Consider the following 19,782-nt stretch of genomic DNA (forward strand, 5'->3'; position numbering starts at 1 on the left):
CAATACCACACAACCCTGTCACAGCAACCTCTGCAAGACATGCCGGATCATCGACATGGATACCATCATCACACGTGAGAATACCATCCACCAGGTACATGGTAAATACTCTTGCAACTCGGCCAACATTGTCTACCTGATACGTTGCAAGAAAGGATGTCCCGAAGCATGGTACATTGGGGAGACCATGCAGACGCTACGACAACGGATGAATGAACATCGCTCGACAGTCACCAGGCAAGACTGTTCCCTTCCTGTTGGCGAACACTTCAGTGGTCACGGGCATTCAGCCTCTGACCTTCGGGTAAGCATTCTCCAAGGCGGCCTTCACAACACACGACAGCGCAGAGTCGCTGAGCAGAGACTGATAGCCAAGTTCCGCACACATGAGGACGGTCTCAACAGGGATCTTGGGTTCATGTCGCACTATCTGTAACCCCCGTGACTTGCCTGGGTTTGCAAAACCTCACTTACTGTACTGTCTGGAGACAATACACATCTCTTTAAACTGTGATCAGTGCTCCTACCACTCACATTATCAGCCACTTCAGGTCTTGAACAGCAGGTTAGGTGTAAGGATTCGCATTTTAATCAGTAATCTCTAAACTGTCTGTGCTTTATATGCTCTGTCTGAGGCCAGAACTCTCCATTCACCTGACGAAGAGGGTAACCCCTCGAAAGCTTGTGAGTATATTATCAAATAAATAGGTTGGACTAAAACCTGGTGTTGTCAGACTTTTTACTGTGTTTACACCAGTCCAACGCCGGCATACCCACATCATGGCTCCGGCACTAACCAGCAGCCAGCAAATATACGCCAAACTGCCCCTGCTGCCCATCCCACCGGATCACGCACGCACGCCGCGGCACGTACTATCACGCACGCCACGCACTATCACGCACGCACGCCGCGGCACGTACTATCACGCACGCCACGCACTATCACACACGCACGCCGCGCCACGCACTATCACGAACGCACGCCGCGCCACGCACTATCACGCACGCACGCCGCGCCACGTACTATCACGCACGCACGCCGCGACACGTACTATCACGCACGCACGCCGCGACACGTACTATCACGCACGCACGCCGCGACACGTACTATCACGCACGCCGCGCACTATCGCGTCCTGACGCCGCTCTGGCTGCGCGCGGATGCTCCGCTTGGCGGTGGGGTGAAGATGGCGGCGATTTGGCGGCTGTTCCGAGGGGCTGGAGCTGGGGGTTTGCTGCTGACGAGGACGCAGCTTTGCGTCAGGGATCCTCCCAGACGCTGTGAGTATTGATGCTGGTCTATGAAGCTCAGTGCGACCGCAATTTGCGGATCTTGAAGAGCCGAAGCTGCTCTGGAATTGTTCAGCTCGGGGGTGGGTTAGGGATCAAGGGGTAGGGGTCAAGGGATTAAGATTGAAGTAGAGGTCAAGGGAGTAGGGGTTGAGGTCAAGGGGTGGGGTTGGGGGTCAAGGGTCGGGATGGGGTCAAGTGATGGGTAGAGGTCAAGGGGTGGGACTCAAGATTGGGGTTAAGGGGGTAGGGGTCAACAAGTGGAGTAGGGGTCAATGGGGTGGGGATGGGGTAGGGGTCATGGGGTGAAGCTGGGGTCATAGGTTGGGTAAGGGGTCAGGATTGGAGTTGGGGTCAAGAGAATGGTGTCAAGGAGTGGGGTAGGGCTCAAGGGGTAGGTGATGAGGGTGAGGTTGGAGGTGGGGTGAGGAATGGGGTTATAGATGCAAGAAGACCAAATTTCAAAGAGGACAAGACTTTAATATGAAGTCAATGCTAACTCTCTTTCTCCACAGAGCTACCAAACCTGCTGAGTGCATCCAGCGTTTTCTGTTTTTATTTGAGAAATGTCGGGGACTGATTGGTTGACAAGTTGGCAGATATTGATTGAGACATTGCTATGTAGATACACCAGGGAGTGATTGTCTCCCACTTAGTTTTTATTTAGAAAAAAATACATTGTTTAGACATTTTGTATTTGCAACTACATTGTAAGACAACTGATAATCTGGGTTGTTAATTGGCTGCTAGTGTAATTAGCACACCTTCCAAACCTGTGACCTCTACCACCTAGAAAGACGAGAGCAGTAGGCTCATGGGAACATCCCAACCTGACTTGGAAATATATCACCATTCCTTCACTGTCGCTGGGTCAAAATCCTGGAACTCCCTCCGTAACAGCACCGTGGGTGTACCTACACCACATGGACTGACTGATGTCCAATAACAATCCTGGAACTCCCTCCCTAATAGCACTGTGGGTGTACCAACACCACGTGGACTGGCTGATGTCCAATAACAGTCCTGGGAATTCCTTCCCTAACAGCACTGTGAATGTACCTACACCACATAGACTGCAGCGGGTTCAAGAAGGCAGCTCACCACCACCCTTTTGAGGGCGATTGGGGGTGGGCAATAAATGTTGATCTAGCCAGCAAAACCAACATGCCATGCAAGAACCAAAAAAAACACTTAGGATTGTTCAGCAGGTGCTGCCCAATCGCATTGAAAGTTAGACGTTATGTTCTGAGTTTTGTCAGCACGGGTTAAGTGTGGCCAGTATTCTGATTCCGAACATCTGAAGAAGCGTACTGTTTGATACAATCCGCCAATCATTGGGACGTTCAGACTACAGACCTGGCTTCTCACAGGCATTGAAATTCATACAATGCATTACCCCCTATGTGTGAGAGGCAGTCGTTTTGGTTTGACAGCAGGATCCTATTAGTGAAAAACACCGCTCATGTTTGTAGCAGCATGAGAGGCCTAACTTTACCTGTTGCTCAAGTATTTGAGGTATTTTATCCTTCCGGGGCAATTTGAGGTAGACTGGGCACTTTTCAGGTCCAAACATGGAAAGGCCTAAGGATATCATGAAGATGTGTGATATGCTGCAAGCAGTGATCTGAATGGCGTAGCTGTTATTTCAGGATAGCTTTGATGTGCCTTATTTCAGTGTCAAATGTGTACAGTGAGCATCTAGCCTTATTTACAAGCTTGCAGTGCATGGTGTTGTAGGAATCCCAATGTGTATGTTGACTGGTGAAAGTAGGCTTGTGGTAAACAGCAGTAGAGAACCCATTCACGGATTTCTTAACATTGAGGAACAGGAGCTTGTTACACTGCACCAATTTAAAGATGAATTTGAATGCAGGATGAAAGCATTAAAGTTTAGAAGGAAATTCTTGCAGATTCAAATATAGGAAACATATCAACTACCTATTGGAAATATGCAAGGGAATAGAAGCTATAGGGTAATTCTATCAAAAACTTGTTTCTTATGGAAAGTGACAAAAATGTTGGTGAGATCTGGGCCCAGAACCCATGGCCGTCTATTTGGGCAGACGTTGTCGTTCAAGCTAAATTCAACTGTGCGGATTATTAAGTTCATAAATTCAACAAATACAGATTCAGAGAATGTCTAGATTGTCATGATATTGTGATGTGATGCAAACGTTCATGGCTTTGTAGAGTAGCATATTGACAAATACGGTTGCAAAGTCAAATGTGTATGTGGGCAGAGTGATCCTGTTGATAAGCACCTTTTGCAAGAGGTGACATTCGATGATCAGTCAGTCTCGCAATGTGGCTTACTTACACTTGAAAGAAGATGCACACGTTCATGAGCAGGGACCTGACCTGTGCAAGCTAAAGGAACATGTCCAAGCATTCTATGTTTGAACATGAGTAGTTCCCTCGGGCATTCTCCATGGCAACAACTTGTCCAATTCAGGTCAATTTGCCAACCAATCATCCCTTTTTCTCATGCAGTATAAATTGTAGCTCTCTTTAAAGTTTGGCATTCTTGTGTCTGTCCTGATAAGTGCAAGATGAAAAGCTTTGACAGCATGTCTCTTTTTTTTTTCAATGATGCTCGTGCCAGTTAGTTTGCTACTTGGGGCCATATTGAGGGGACCGCCAGGATGTTATCAGTCGCAGATGGCTCCAGACTCTGGGCAAAGCCTGCTAAATTTCTGGAGACAGCCTCCCAGCATCAGGCCAGGGGGCCAGCAGAGCATTCTCTATTTATTCCATCCCAATCCCCGCTGCCACTTCTGTTACAGAACCACAGGCCGTCCTGTCGAGTCAGAGGATTCTCCCTCCACAGATAATTTAAACTCCTTCATCTTTAGGTACCTCACTCTACCTTGCCTCCAGCAGTGGAACTGCCAGCTTTGTGGCTCAGTAAAATGCACATTCTGCCGTTAATGACGGCGCTCCTTAATTGACCACTTTTGGTCAGATGCACAGGCGGGTGCGGCTGAGCATCGCCAGTGGGATGGGGAGCCCCAGGAAATCTTTAAAGATGCTGAGATTCTGCCCTTTTGTGTGGTGGCTGTGGCCTCCCACCTGGTTCCAGTTAAAGCGCAGCTCCTACTGCAGTGCCAGCTCCCACAATTCTCATCACTGGTCAGCTGGGCCAAGTGCCTGTTCTTTGTACACATCCTGCCCTCACTTCCAGTGTTCCCAAAGAAAGACTTGCATTGCTGTAGCTCCTTTCAGGGTCTCAGGACATCCCAACTAGGCTTGCAGCCATTGCAGCACTTTGGAAGTGTGGTCACTGTTGTAGGAAATTTGTGTATGGCAAAATCCCAGAACAGTGAAATAATGCCCAGCTCATCAGTATTGGGTAAAATAAGTATCTCAAATCCTGAAAGCACTCAGTCAGTCAGCATTTGTGGCTAGAGAAACAGTTAAAGGTTCATCATAACTTGTTGAGGTTGTACAATAAATCACTAATGACCAGGACACTGGAAGAACTGCCCTGCTCTTTAAATAGTGGCCATTAAATCATTTACATCATCTGATGGGGGAAATGTGGCCTCAGTTTAACATCTTATCTGAGGGACAGTGCAGTACTCCCTCACTACTGCACTGTAGCAGTATTACGTGCGCAAGGCTTGGGTAGTCACAAAAGTTCCCAGAACATTTTTCAGGGAGCAGGGTAGTTTTCCTGGCGTCATTTTTGGAAATATTAGTGGTAATCCTTTTACTTTGCTGATAGCTAACTCTGAAACCATAGCCTAAATTCTCCTGCACTGCCCAAGGTGTAGTCAGGTTCATCAATCATTCCCACATCTCTCCCCATCTCCTCAGACTCTGCTTCCATGGGAACTGGACAGCTCAGTAAGACAAAATTCACTTTTAGAGTTCTAACATCAAAACTGGTTAGCACAAACTGCGCAGGACCAAATCAAAAGTGAATACAGAGGGTAGTGAGCTTGGTATTTGAACAACAAAGAACAAAGAAAATGACAGCATAGGAACAGGCCCTTCAGCCCTCCAAGCCTGCACCAACCATGCTGCCTGACTGAATTAAAACCCCCTAACCTTTACGGGGACCATGTCCCTCTATTCCCATCCTATTCACGTATTTATCAAGGCACCCCTTAAAAGTCACTACTGTATCTGCTTCCACTATCTCCCGGGGCAGCGAGTTCCAGGCACCCACCACCCTTTGTGTAAAAAAAAACTGTCTCGTACATCTTTAAACTTTGCCCCTCACATCTTAAACCTGTGCCCCCTCGTAATTGACTCTTCCACCCTGGGAAAAAGCTTCTGACTATCCACTCTGTCCATGCCTCTCATAATCTTGCAGACTTCTATCAGGTCGCCCCTCAATCTCCCTCATTCCAGTGGGAACAAATCAAGTTTCTCCAACCTCTCCTCATAGCTAATGCCCTCCATACCAGGGCAACATCCTGGTAAATCTTTTCTGTATCCTCTCCAAAGCCTCCACATCCTTCTGGTAGTGTGGTGACCAGAATTGAACACTATATTCCAAGTGCGGCCTAACTAAGGTTCTATAAAGCTGCAACATGACTTGCCAATTTTTAAACTCAGTGCCCTGGCCGATGAAGGCAAACATGCCAGATGCCTTTTTGACTCCTCCATCTGCATTGCCACTTTCAGTGATCTGTGTACCTGTACACCCAGATCCCTTTGCCTATCAATACTCTTAAGGGTTCTGCCATTTACTGTGTATTTCCTATCCTTATTAGACCTTCCAAAATGCATTACCTCACATTAATCCAGATTAAACTCCATCTGCTATCTCTCCATCCGAGTCTCCAACCGACCTATATCCAGCTGTATCCTCTGATGGTCCTCATCGCTATCCGCAAATCCACCAACCTTTGTGTCGTCTGCGAACTTTTAATCAAACTAGTTACATTTTCCTCCAAATCATTTAAATATATTACAAACAGCAAAGGTCCCAGCACTGATCCCTGAGAAACACCACTTGTCACAGCCCTTCATTCAGAAACATACCCTTCCACTGCTACCCTCTGTCTTCTATGACCGAGTCAGTTTTGTATCCACCTTGCCAGCTCACCTCTGGTCCCATGTGACTTTACCTCTGGGGGATATCTGACAGGACCCATCCATCAATATTTATAAACCACTCTTTGATCAAAAAATATTCAAAGAACAGCATTGCAGGAAGCAATTCAGCCCCCAGTTCTTATTTGACCCTGATTGCCCAGATCCTGTCATATTTATCCTTCATAATTATTTATCCCATTTCTACTGAAATGATGTTTCTTTTCCCCCTCAATCACCCCATGACGAGGCAGCGCACTCTTAGCTCTTACTCAAGAACTTTTAATTTTTTTTATCCAGTGAGGGCTCTCAGTCATTCACCTTATCCACCAATGGATACAATCTGTCACTGTTTACCCACAATGAAATAGCCTAGTTTCACTCTTCACTGCCTCATTGCTGCTGCGCTATCTCCTGCTTCCAGGCCCATCTTCTGCTCCTTGCTCACCCAGCCCTTTCTCTCTCTGTCCGCCCCCCCACATCCACCCAAGCTAAAATGCCTCAAGTTCCTACTGTCTTTTCTCCACCCCATGTTTCACCATCCCTACCCTGAGACCCAACACCAAGATTCTAGTTTCTCCTTCTCCCCAAGCTCCAGTCACATTCTCATTCCCTGCCTGACCACTGTTCCTCCTGACCTCCACTCCATTTAATTCCTTGAAAACCTCTCATCCCATCCCTTTTGTCCGTCTCCCCCACATTAAGCCTCAACAGTTTGTAACGAAGCTGATTGATGAGAAGTCTTTGAACCTAAGATTGCTTGCCCCTGACTAACTGGAAATGTCTCCTAAGCAATATTATCTTAGAGAGCAGTGTGTGGCATTGTGTTTCTTCTTCATTTATAGATTTAAATTTCAAACTGGATGAAAAGACAGCCCACAGTTGCTTGGACCTTTTCAAAAAAGAGACAGGAGTCATCTATCGCATGATTGGTATTGACCCAAGTAAAGTGCCAAAAAATCCTGAGCGCTTCAGAGAGTGGGCTGTGGTCTTGGCCGATGTGACTCTTTCAACTGGGAGGCATTACTGGGAGGTCACAGTGAAGCGGTCACAGGAGTTTCGAATCGGCGTGGCAGAGGCAAGCATGTCACGAGAAGAATGCATTGGTGCCAATGACTGCTCCTGGGTGTATGCTTATCTCCAGCGGAAGTGGTACTCCATGACGTCCAATGAGATGGTGCCAGTTGACTTCTTTGGGAAGCCTGATCGAGTAGGCTTTCTCCTGGACTGTGACGCCAGGAAGCTCAGTTTAATAGACATTGAGAAAGCGGCTGTTGTGAGCACAATAACTGTGGAGTTCAATGTGCCGCTAGTTCCAGCCTTTGCGCTATGGAGTGGAGAGCTCTTAACACATTCAGGCCTGGACATTCTGCAGGGCATTTGATTCTCTCCAGTTAAGATCCCTACTATCCAGACTTCGTTTGGTTCACTATTTGTCAGTCACTTTTGAGAAGTTGGTCCTTTCAACATAGACACAGGTTTTGAAGTTATCCTTTCATCCTCTTGTCAGCATTATTTGAACCTGTGGCCGCGTCCAGTCCAGCTGTGAGCAAGTTGCAATTGCTATCATTGTGATTCATGTAATCTGCTGAAGTTATACAAGTACCCTTTCCTGTCCTTAAAATGTGGAAGAGAATTTTGCAAGAAAGCGAATGTTGACAGTGAGGCAACTTCAGTTTCTTGCTGGTCTTGTGAAACTATCTTCACATTGGGTAATTGCATCATCAGCTCTCAAAATGCCAAACAGTAACTCCTGGTACTGCAACTTGAGATTTTTTTGCTTTTTTTTGTCGAGACACACACACACACCCCCCCCCACCCCCGTATCTAGACCAAACAGGTAAATGGAATAGTGGAGGGGACTGGAGTTAGAGTAATAAGTATTGAATCTGTATTCTAATATTTTAATAAAATATGAATGTAGCAACAACTCGAGCAGCTTCACTGTTCTAAAACATCACAAGACAGGACCGTTGTCCAAGGATGTATCAGGCAGATAAGTAAAGATCTTGTTAAAGTGCGAGGTTTGGAGGAGGTTCTTCAAGGAACAGAGAGCTAGGTGAAATTTTGGAGGCGGAAGTTCAGACTTTAGCCCAGTTGGTACTCCACAGATAACAGTTGAGGAAAGGGAAGAAAAGCCACAGTAAGGACAGAATCCCCGACAGTGCAGAAGGAGGCCATTTCATTCTGAAAAGACGCTTCGAAAGAACATCTTATCCAGGCCCAGCACTCCGCCCTTACCTCCTAACCCCACATATTTAGCATGGCCAATCCACCTAACCTACACATCTTTGGACACTAAGGGACAATTTACCATGGCCAATCCCCCTAACCTACACATCTTTGGACACTAAGGGACAATTTAGCATGGCCAATCCCCCTAACCTACACATCTTTGGACACTAAGGGGCAATTTAGCATGGCCAATCCCCCTAACCTACACATCTTTGGACACTAAGGGACAATTTACCATGGCCAATCCACTCTAACCTACACATCTTTGGAATCTGAGGGGCAATTTAGCACAGCCAATCCACCAAGCCTACACATTTTTGAACAGAAAGGGATAATTTAGCATAGCTAATCCATCCAATCTGCATATCTTTGAGCACTAAAGGATAATTTTGCATGGTCAAATCACCTAACCTACACATCTGTGGATTCTAACGGGCAATTTAGCATTGCCAATCCACCTAACCTAACCTGTGGACACTAAGGGACAATTTGGCATGGCCAATCCACCTAAACTACACATCTTTGGATGCAAAGGGGCAATTTAGCATGGCCAAACTACCTAACCTACATATGTTGCACACTAAGGAAAATTTAGCATAGTCAATCCACCTGACCTACACATCTTTGGACACAAAGGGGCAATTTAGCATAGTCAATCCACCTGACCTACACATCTTTGGACACTAAGGGACAATTTAGCATGGCCAATCCACCCTAACCTACACATCTTTGGACAGACCGGGACAATTTAGCATGGCCAATCCACCTAACCTGCACATCTTTGGATGCTAAGGGACAATTTAGCATGGCCAATCCACCTAACCTACACATCTTTGGACACTAAGGGGCAATTTAGCATGGCCAATCCACCTAACCTACACATCTTTGGACAGACCGGGACAATTTAGCATTGCTAATCCACTTAATCTGCACATCTTTGGACAGTAAGGGACAACTTAGCATGGCCAATCCACCTACCTTACACATCTTTGCACACTAAGGCGCAATTTAGTGCAGCTAATCCGCCGATCCTACAAATCTCTGGACACCGTGTGGCAATTTAGCAAGGCCAATCCACTTAACTGACACATCTATGGACACTAAGGTGTAATTTAGCATAGCCAATCCACCTAACCTACGTATCTTTGCAGTGTGGGAGGAAACTGGAGCACCCAGAGGGAACCAACGCAGATCCGGGGAGAATGTGCAAACTCCACGCAGACAGTGACTGGAGCTGGGAATCGAACCTGGGCCCCTGGTGCTGTGAGGCAGCAGTGCTAACCCACTGTGCCATCATGCCGCTCATTGGTGAACATTCCCACTTCTGATCTTATGATGGATGGAAGGTCATTGATGGAGCAGCTGAAGATTGTTGGGCCTAGGACACTAACCCTGAGGAACTCCTGCAGTGATGTCCTGGAGGTGAGATGACTGACCCTCCACAACCACAAATATCTTCCGATATACCAGGTATGACTCCAACCAACGGAGTGTTTACCCCAATTCCCATTGACTCCAGTTTTCCTTGGGCTCCTTGAATGCGGCTTTGATGTTAAGGGCTGTCACTCTCCTCTCTGGAGTTCAGCTCTTTTGTCCATGTTTGAACCAAGGCTGTAATGAGGTCAGGAGCTGAGTGACCCTGGCAGAACACAAACTGGGCATCACTGAGCAGGTTATTGCTGAGCAGGTGCTGTTTGATAGATCTGTCGATGACCCCTTCCATCACTTTACTGATGATCGAGAGTAGACTGATTGGGTGGTAACTGGGTTGGATTTATCCTGCTTTTTGTGTACAGGACATACCTGGGCAATTTTCCACATTGTTGGGTAGATGCCAGTGTTGTAACTGTACTGGAAGAGCTTGGCTAGGGGAATGACAAGTTCTGGAGTACAATCTTCAGTACTATTGCTGGAATGTTATCAGGGCTCATTGCCTTTGTAGTATCCAGTGTTCTCAGCCGTTTCTGTATATCACGTGGAGTGAATCAAATTGGCTGGAGACTGATATCTGAGATGCTGGGGAGCACTGGAGGAGGCTGAGATGGATCATCCACTTGGCACTTCTGGCTGAAGATTGCTGTGAATACTTCAGCCTTATCTTTTGCACTGATGAGCTGGGCTCCTCCATCACTGAGGGTGGGGATATTTGTGGAGCCGCCTCCTCCAGTGAGTTGTTTAATTATCCACTACCATTCATTGCTGGACGTGGCAGGACTGCAGAGTTTAAATCTGAACCATAGATTGTGGGATCGCTGAGCTCTGTCACTTGCTGCTTACGCTGTTTGGCACACAGGTAGTCCTGTGTTGTAGCTTCACCAGGTTGACACCTCATTTTGAGGTGTGCCTGGTGCTGCTCCTGACATGCCCTCCTGCACTCTCCATTGAAGCAGGGATTGATCCCCTGGCTTGGTGGTAATGGTCGAGTGGGGGATATGCCGGAACGTGAGGTTACAGATTATGGTTGAGTACAATTCTGCTGATGGCCCACAGCACCTCATGGATGCCCAGTCTTGAGTAGTTTGATCTGTTTGAATCTATCCCATTTAGCACGGTGGTAGTGCCACACAACACGATGGAGGGTATTCTCAATGTGAAGATGGGACTCTGTCTCCACAAGGACTGTGCTGTGGTCACTCTAACCGATACCTTCATGAACAGATGCATCTGCAGCTGGCAGATTGGTGAGGATGAGGTCAAGTATGTTGGGGGCGATTTTCCCAAAAGTGCTGAATTGGTGGGAAAACTGTTCTAGATCACGCCAGTTCTGACAGATCAGTTTCTCACCCGAATCTCCACATTCTGTGCGGTGCAGAGGCCCCAATCGTGGATCTCATTAAAAACTCAGGGGAGACGGGGCCTATTCTCGTCAGAGTCTGACAGTTCTGGAACTCTGCGCATGTGCAGTGGCCCCGATCTGCCTCCAGCGCGCGCCCCCCCCACCTGATTGCAGCCCAACGTTAACCTTAAGAGAATCTTGAACAAAGACTCCCAAGTCCCTTTGTATTTCACACCCAGGCCCTATCTCCATAACTCCATGCATTTACTCCAGCAGGTTCCCCTGACCCTAAGTGGAAATTTAGTACGGCCAATGCACCCAACCAGCACGTCTTTCAGACTGTGGGAGGAAACCCACGCAGACATGGGAAGAACGTGCAAATTCCACACAAACAGTGACCCGAGCTGGGAATCGAACGCAGGTCCTTGGATCTGAGAGGCAGCAGAGCTAACCACTGTGCCACCATGTCGCCCAAACTCAAAGGTCACTACAGTCCATGACTGGCACGAGCTTCCTGAATATTTGATGCACCCAAACAGCATGTACACTGTCAACAACAAACACACAAAATGCTGGAAAATCTCAGCATGTCTGACAGCAACTGTGGAGAGAGAGTACAGCCAATGTTTCATGGGTGGATGACCTTCAGATAATAGCTATGTTGAATATGCTATCTAATATGTTGCGACAGGATCTTTATGTTGTGCACCAGCATTATGCAGAATAAAGTCACAATTTAACATTGTATTTGGCTTGCTAACAGTACTGAGGCTAATATTTCAGAAGTGTAGTCATTAATGTAAGGTAGGTGTCAGTGCAGTTCATTTTCACACAATTATCTTCTCCCCAATTCAGCTATTTCTGCCTTCACCTTCTATGATCATTTTCAGTTATAAATGAGTGAAAGGTCACAGGTAGAGGCAGAAATGTAGAACAGAGACCACGGTCAGATTAGTCATGGTGATAACGAATTACGAACAGGTTGAAGAGGCCGAATGTCCTTCACCTACTCCTGTTCCACGCGTACTTGATGTGTTCCACGCGTACTTGGCAGCCATTCTTCATTTTGCTCATCCTCTGGAAGACATCTTTTGTTCCTTTACCTCTTCACTTTGATCTTAGAATGTGAATTATATTTGACATCTAACCTCTCAAGCCCTTGGCCCAATCTCCGACTTCCCTTTTGTTCTGCGCACTAAACTCTTAACTATTTAAGTATTCAGGACCTACCAGTTATCTAATTTTGGCCAGTTCTGACAAAAGTCACGGGCCTGGACTATTAACTCTGCTTCCATCTTCAGAGCTCTGAAGAAGAGGCGTGCCTACTCAAAAGGTTAACTCTGTGGATCTGTCCACACATGTTGCCAGACCTGTTGGATTTTCCAGCATAAAAGCAAGTTACTGCAGGTGCTGGAATCTGAAACCAAAAGGGAAAATGCTGGAAAATCTCAGCAGCTCTGGCAGCATCTGTAAGGAGAGAAAAGAGCTGACATTTCGAGTCCAGATGATCTTTTTTGTCCAGCTGGTAAAGCAATCAGCCAGGACTACTTGCATGTGAAACAGCATAAACCTAATGTGATAGACAGAACCAAGTGATCCAACCTAAGCTCTGCAGCCCTGCCACATCAAGTCGTGAATGGTGGTGGGCAATTAAACTCACAGGAAGAGGAGGCTTCACAAATATCATCATCCTCAGTGATGGAGGAGCCCAGCACCTCAGCGCAAAGATCAGAGTGAAGCTTTCTAAGCAACCTTCAACCAGAAGTGCCGAGTGGATGACCCAGTGCTCCCCAGCATCTCAGATATCAGTCTCCAGCCAATTTGATTCACTCCACGTGATATACAGAAACAGCTGAGAACACTGGATACTACAAAGGCAATGAGCCCTGATAACATTCCAGCAATAGTACTGAAGATTGTACTTCAGAACTTGTCACTCCCCTAGCCAAGCTCTTCCAGTACAGTTACAACACTGGCATCTACCCAACAATGTGGAAAATTGCCCAGGTATGTCCTGTACACAAAAAGCAGCACAAATCCAACCCAGTTACCACCCAATCAGTCTACTCTCGATCATCAGTAAAGTGATAGAAGGGGTCATCGACAGAGCTATTAAACAGCACCTGCTCAGCAATAACCTGCTCAGTGATGCCCAGTTTGTGTTCCGCCAGGGTCACTCAGCTCCTGACCTCATTACAGTCTTGGTTCAAACATGGACAAAAGAGCTGAACTCCAGAGGTGAGGTGAGAGTGACAACTCTTGACATTCAATGGAGTGTGTGTTAAGTAGTTTGAGCAAAACTGGAATCAGTGGGCAAAACGCCACTGGTTGGAGTCCTACCTGACACATTGGAATATGTTGTGGTCAGTCATCTCAGCTCTAGGCTACCTCTGTGTGAGTCCTTCAGAATACTGTCTAGGTCCAATGAGTTTTTAGGTGTCCACGTGGGAGATCTTGGGTACCAGTAACCTTAGGCACTCTTAGTCGACTTGGCTACAGACAGTGCTAGACACCATAATCGATATTAGGCTTTTAATTACTTGTGTAAGAGGGGAAACAAACTCACAGCCTTCCTGTAAGTGTTTCTGAAGTTACAGACAAACAACTTGGCAATTATAGCCAATGACAGCAAATCAAAAACGAGCAATTTTTTAGATCCTTTTATTTGCATACGTATTCACCAATTATATCCTGGCTTTTTGTTCTTGCTTATTCAATTAAATACTGTCTCCTGCTAATCCTTTATTTGCTTAGCATGTCCCCATATCTTGCCTTTGGTATTTGTTGTGGAAAACTCTGACCCTGCTCATCCTCTGGCAAAGGCCAAAAACAGAATGTTATGGGGCCTACGCAGATGAAGATTAGCCTGTTCATGCTGAGATAGCAGACACTAACCCTATTCGAAGTTCTGTACACTGATAAACATTTTCCATTAGTGTGCAAAGAAAGCATGAAACTTTAATTTGAACAACTTAACTCCCACAATATGAAACTTTAATTTGAACAATTTAACTCCCACACTATGAAACTTTAATTTGAACAATTTAACTCCCACACTATGAAACTTTAATTTCAACAGATTAACTTTCACACCGCCCCCCCCCCCCCCCCGTCCCTTTTTTTGCCCCCTAACGATAACCTCATGGGCCCTCCATGAATTCTACGTCTACATGTATTGGCTTTCTAAATTCTTTGGGGCCAGTTCATAGACTGGGAGGACAGGAAGGAGATGGAGAGATGGGGGCTGTGGATAAAATCACGAGAGTGGCAGATGGGATGGATGCAGCGAGAGACAAGTTGAGTAACTACTACAGGAAGGCAAGGCCAAGCCCATAATAAGGTACTTGAGAAGGGTCTTAAAAAAATTGTCAAACCGCCCACCAAGGTTGGGAAGCCAAGCCCACCAGTCAAAGGGCTTTTCCTGAGTGTAGAGGACACACCTGCTCTTGAATATGTACATCTGTCTCAATCCTACAATCTTCGCTGATATAAAAACAACATGTCTCATTGACGGCTGTGCACACTCCCCCTTGTGCTGCTAATAAGAGATCAATGCCCATGCAGTTCTGTAGCATCACCTTGGAAATGGACTGAATCTCTGACTGAATGGCGTCCATGGTGCTGTTCTCAGTTATTTCCCCGGTAGTGGAAACATTAACAATTGACTTTTCTAACTCGGAGACCCCAAGACCTGGAAGGAAGGTGCGGGCAAACTGGTGGAAGCTGGTGTTACAGGTGACTAGCGGGTTTGGAACTGACTGTTCCTGACGATTCATGAATCCTAGATGGTTGTAGAGGGAGAGGTGCTTGACGCCAAAGGCCTCAGGGATCATGTCACATTTGGTGCAGGCCCCAATCGACGGGGAGGGTCTTGTGGGCTCTGACCCCACAAAGCCAGAACAAGTCATTGTGAATGAGGGTCGGGTACCTGAATGTGGAGTTTTGGCAAAAGGTGAGCTTTCCCATGGGCGTACCACTGGATACAACAAATCCGGTTCAGGCATAAAGCCCACAGGGCTACCCAGTTAGCGCACCTGGACTGATCCCCATGGTTACAGGGCCCTGATCCCTTAGGATAGATACCATCAGAAGGCCAGATGGTAACAAAAGCATTGAAGGTGAGGGTTGTATGACTACTGGCAATGACACTCCGCCTCAGTGTAGACGAGCTCAGCCTCAGAAGTGGGGGCCTGAAAGATGCATAAGGGGTTGTCATTCCTCCATCCCAAAAGGATGTCATGGGACTAAGATTCTGGAAGTGAAACTGGGCTTCCCGGTAGTCATAGAGAGGTAAATAAGCTCACTGGAAGATCACCCACTGAATGTCCTCATGGATATCATTCCTCCAAACACATAAGAACATAAGGAATAGGAGCAGGAGTAGGCCATCCAGCCCTTCGAGCCTGCCCCGCCATTCAGTAAGATCATGGCTGATCTGTCGTGGCTCAGTTCCACATTCCCGCCCTCTCCCCATAACCCTTAATCCCCTCTCTTATCAAAAACCCATCAACCCGCGTCTTAAAAATATTTAGTGAGGCAGCCTCCACCACTTCAACGGGCAGAGAATTCCAGAGATTCACCACCCTTTGAGTGAAGAAGTTCCTCCTCAACTCCGTTCTAAACCGCCCCCCCTTTATCTTGAGGCTGTGCCCCCTAGTCCTACTGTCCTTTCTGAGCGGGAAGAGTCTCTCCATCTCTATCCTATCCATCCCATTCATCATCTTATACGTCTCAATGAGATCTCCTCTCATTCTTCTAAACTCTAACGAGTACAAGCCCAGTTTATTCAGCCTCTCCTCATAGCTCAACCCCCTCAACTCCGGTATCAGCCTAGTAAACCTCCTCTGCACTCCCTCCAAGGCCAAAATATCTTTGCGCAGGTGCGGCGCCCAAAACTGCACACAGTACTCCAGCTGCGGCCTCACCAATGCCCTATACAGCTGCAGCAAGACCTCCCTACTTTTATATTCAATCCCCCTCGCTATGAAGGCCAGCATCCCATTTGCCTTCCTGACCACCTGCTGCACCTGCAGGCTGGGTTTTTGTGACTCATGCACAAGGACCCCGAGGTCCCTCTGCACCGTCGCCTGCTGCAGTTTTTCGCCCCGTAAGTAATAGTCCTTCCTACCATTCTTCCTACCAAAGTGGACCACCTCACACTTGCCAACATTAAATTCCATTTGCCATTTCCTGGCCCATTCGCCCAGCCTATCTAGATCCTTCTGCAGACTCTCCACACCCTCCGCACAATTTGCCGTTCCCCCAATCTTGGTGTCATCAGCAAAGTTCGACACTCTACACTCGGTTCCCTCCTCCAGATCATCTATATAAATGGTAAAAAGCTGAGGCCCCAGCACCGACCCCTGGGGCACTCCACTAGTCACCATCCGCCAATCCGAATAGCACCCGTTGACCCCCACTCTCTGCCTCCTATTTGACAACCAATCCTCTATCCACACTAACACCCTACCCCCAACTCCATGTCCCTCGACCTTCTGCAATAACCTCTTGTGAGGCACTTTGTCAAACGCCTTCTGAAAATCTAGAAAGACCACATCCACCGGCTCTCCTCTATCCACCGCCCTAGACACATCCTCATAGAACTCCAGTAAATTTGTCAGACACGACTTCCCTTTAATGAAACCGTGCTGCGTCTGCTCTATCAAGCAATTCCCTTCAAGATGCCTCGCAATTTCCTCCTTAATGACAGATTCTAACATTTTACCTACCACAGACGTTAAACTAACCGGCCTATAATTCCCCGCCTTTTGCCTGGCACCCTTCTTAAACAACGGCGTAACATTAGCCGTTTTCCAATCATCCGGCACTTCTCCGGAATCCAGCGACGTTTGGAAAATAACCACCAAGGCATCCACTATCACCTCCGTCATTTCTTTCAGAACCCTCGGATGCATTCCATCCGGTCCTGGGGACTTGTCCACAATCAGCCCCTCCAGTCTGTCGAGCACCGCCTTTCTAGTAACAGTAATGTCATTAAGACCCTCCAGTCCTACCACCTTTCCATCGCTAACACCCGGCAAATTATTCACGTCCTCCTCCGTGAAGACAGAAACAAAAAAGTTATTCAATACCTTAGCCATATCCCCATCCCCTACCACTAGGTCCCCTTTCTCATCCTCTAAAGGACCAACATTCGCCCTAGCCAGCCTCTTCCTTTTTATATATTTATAAAAACTCTTGCTATCCTTTTTTATATTAAGCGCTAGCCCAGCTTCATAGTTTCTCCTACCCTTCCTTATCAACTTCTTTGTCAATCTTTGTTGACATTTAAACCTCTCCCAATCCTCTTCTCGCCCACTACTCTTAGCTACTCTAAATTCCTCCGCTTTTAGTTTAACACTTTCCTTCACCTCCTTCGTTATCCACGGCTTATTACCTCTCCTCCTACTATCCTTTTTGACCATCGGAATAAATTTCCGTTGAGCACCAAGAAAGATCTCCTTAAAGATCCTCAACAGACCCTCCCTCCAACGCGCTCTCCCAGTCCACATTCGCCAATTCTTCTCTCATCCTACCGTACTCCCCTCTATTCAAACAAAGGACGCGTGTCCGGGAACCCACTTTCTCCTCCTCCATCTGCACCAGAAACTCCACCATACAATGATCACTCTCCCCAAGAGGATCCTTCACCACAAGGTCCCTAATTCTACCCGCTTCATTACATAGCACCAGATCCAAGATAGCTCGCTCCCTCGTTGGCTCCAACACACACTGTTCGAGGAAACTATCCCGGCAGCATTCCAAGAACTCTTCCTCGAGCCCCCCACGTCCAACATGGGTCGACCAATCAATATGTAGATTGAAATCCGCCATAACTACTGCCGTCCCATTCCTGCACACCGCACTTATTTGCGCGTTAACAGCCCGCCCCACCTCCAGATCATTATTCGGGGGCCTATAGACGACACCCACCAGCGTCTTCCTCCCTTTGCTGTTCCTAATCTCCACCCACAACGATTCCACCTTCTGCTCCTTGGCTCCAATATCATCCCTTGCTACCACCGTGATGCTATCCCTAATCAGCAGAGCTATGCCACCCCCCTTTTCCCTCCTGCCTATCCTTCCTAAACACTTGATAGCCCTGTACATTCAGCTCCCAGTCCCTGTCACCCTGCAGCCACGTCTCTGTAATGGCCACCAGCTCGTATCCATTTGTGTCGATCTGCGCCATCAGCTCATCCACTTTATTCCGAATGCTTCGTGCATTCAGATAAAGCGCTTTCATCCCAGCCTTCACCTGGACCCTATTTGCCGCAACGCCACCAACTATACTCACGCCCCTTACTCCCTCTATTATTGGGACATCCTCGGCCTCGACCCTTACCTGTACCCTCTCCTTAACTTTAGGCCCTGTAATGTCACCTACCCTCGCACCCTCCCCCCCACTAATTAGTTTAAAGCCCTGTCTACAGTCCTCTTTACTCGATTCGCCAGGACTCTGGTCCCAGCATGGTTCAGACCAACCCCATCCCGCCCAAACAGGTCCCACCTACCCCAATACTGGTGCCAATGCCCCATAAATTCAAACCCATTCCTCCCACACCAATCCCTGAGCCACCCATTCACTTCCTTAATCCTGTCAACCCTACGCCCATCTGCACTCGGTTCAGGCAGTAGCCCAGAGATAACCACCTTGTCGGTTCTACTTTTTAATTCCATTCCCAGCTTTTCATACTCCCTCCCCAGATCCTCAGTCTGCATTTTGCCTACGTCGCCGGCACCCACATGAACCACAACGACCGGATTCTCACCCTCCCATTCCAGGTTCCTCTGCAGCCCAGCTGTGACATCCCGGACCCGAGCACCAGGCAGACAACACACCCTTCTGTGCACTTTGTCATTGTGACAAAGGACAGTGTCAATACCCTTCACCCCACTATCCCCAATCACTACTACGTTCCTTTTCCCTTTCTCTTTGCCTATGTCCTGCTGCATCACTGTACCGTGTGCAGCTTGCTCACCAACCTCACCTGCCTCGTCCTCTTCCAGCCTGGAAGCAAGAACCTCAAACCTGTTATGCAGATTAAGAGGCTGAGGCCTCCGTTCCTCACCCCCCTTCCTCCTCCCAGCAGCCCCCTCTTGTCCCTGACCCTTAGAGTTAGCCAGTCTAGGGGGGGTGGATGTCACTTGCACCCCATTGACAATGACACCCTCTCTCCCCTTGATGAGCCTCAGTGTCTGTAGCTCAGAGGCCAGCTCATTTACCCTGAGCTGGAGCTCCTCCAGCAACCTTCACTTACTGCAGACATGGTCACTGGGATGAACCCTAGGGTCCACCAGTTCCCACATCATACAGAAACCACACATCACATGCCCCTCCATTATTCACTGTAGTAGTTTTGAAAAAATTTTTTTGTTTTTTTTTGTTTTTCAAACAAACTCACCTGGCCTTTTTTCCTTCCAGCCCTTTTTGATAT

At 47.4% G+C, this 19,782-nt stretch overlaps 1 protein-coding gene across 1 annotated transcript; it reads left to right on the forward strand.

Moving 5' to 3' along the window:
* The first annotated feature begins 1,147 nt into the window (after positions 1 to 1,147).
* LOC145361943 (SPRY domain-containing protein 4-like) lies at positions 1,148 to 8,682 on the forward strand. The gene is made up of 2 exons (XM_080217933.1): positions 1,148 to 1,281; positions 7,179 to 8,682. Exons 1-2 carry the CDS (start codon positions 1,188 to 1,190, stop codon positions 7,715 to 7,717), a joined length of 633 nt encoding a protein of 210 aa, XP_080074059.1. The 5' UTR covers positions 1,148 to 1,187; the 3' UTR covers positions 7,718 to 8,682.
* Positions 8,683 to 19,782: the final 11,100 nt, after the last annotated feature.

This window comes from Carcharhinus amblyrhynchos, chromosome X (genome assembly GCF_965287045.1).
Source record: "Carcharhinus amblyrhynchos chromosome X, sCarAmb.v2.hapA, whole genome shotgun sequence".
NCBI lineage: Eukaryota > Metazoa > Chordata > Chondrichthyes > Carcharhiniformes > Carcharhinidae > Carcharhinus > Carcharhinus amblyrhynchos.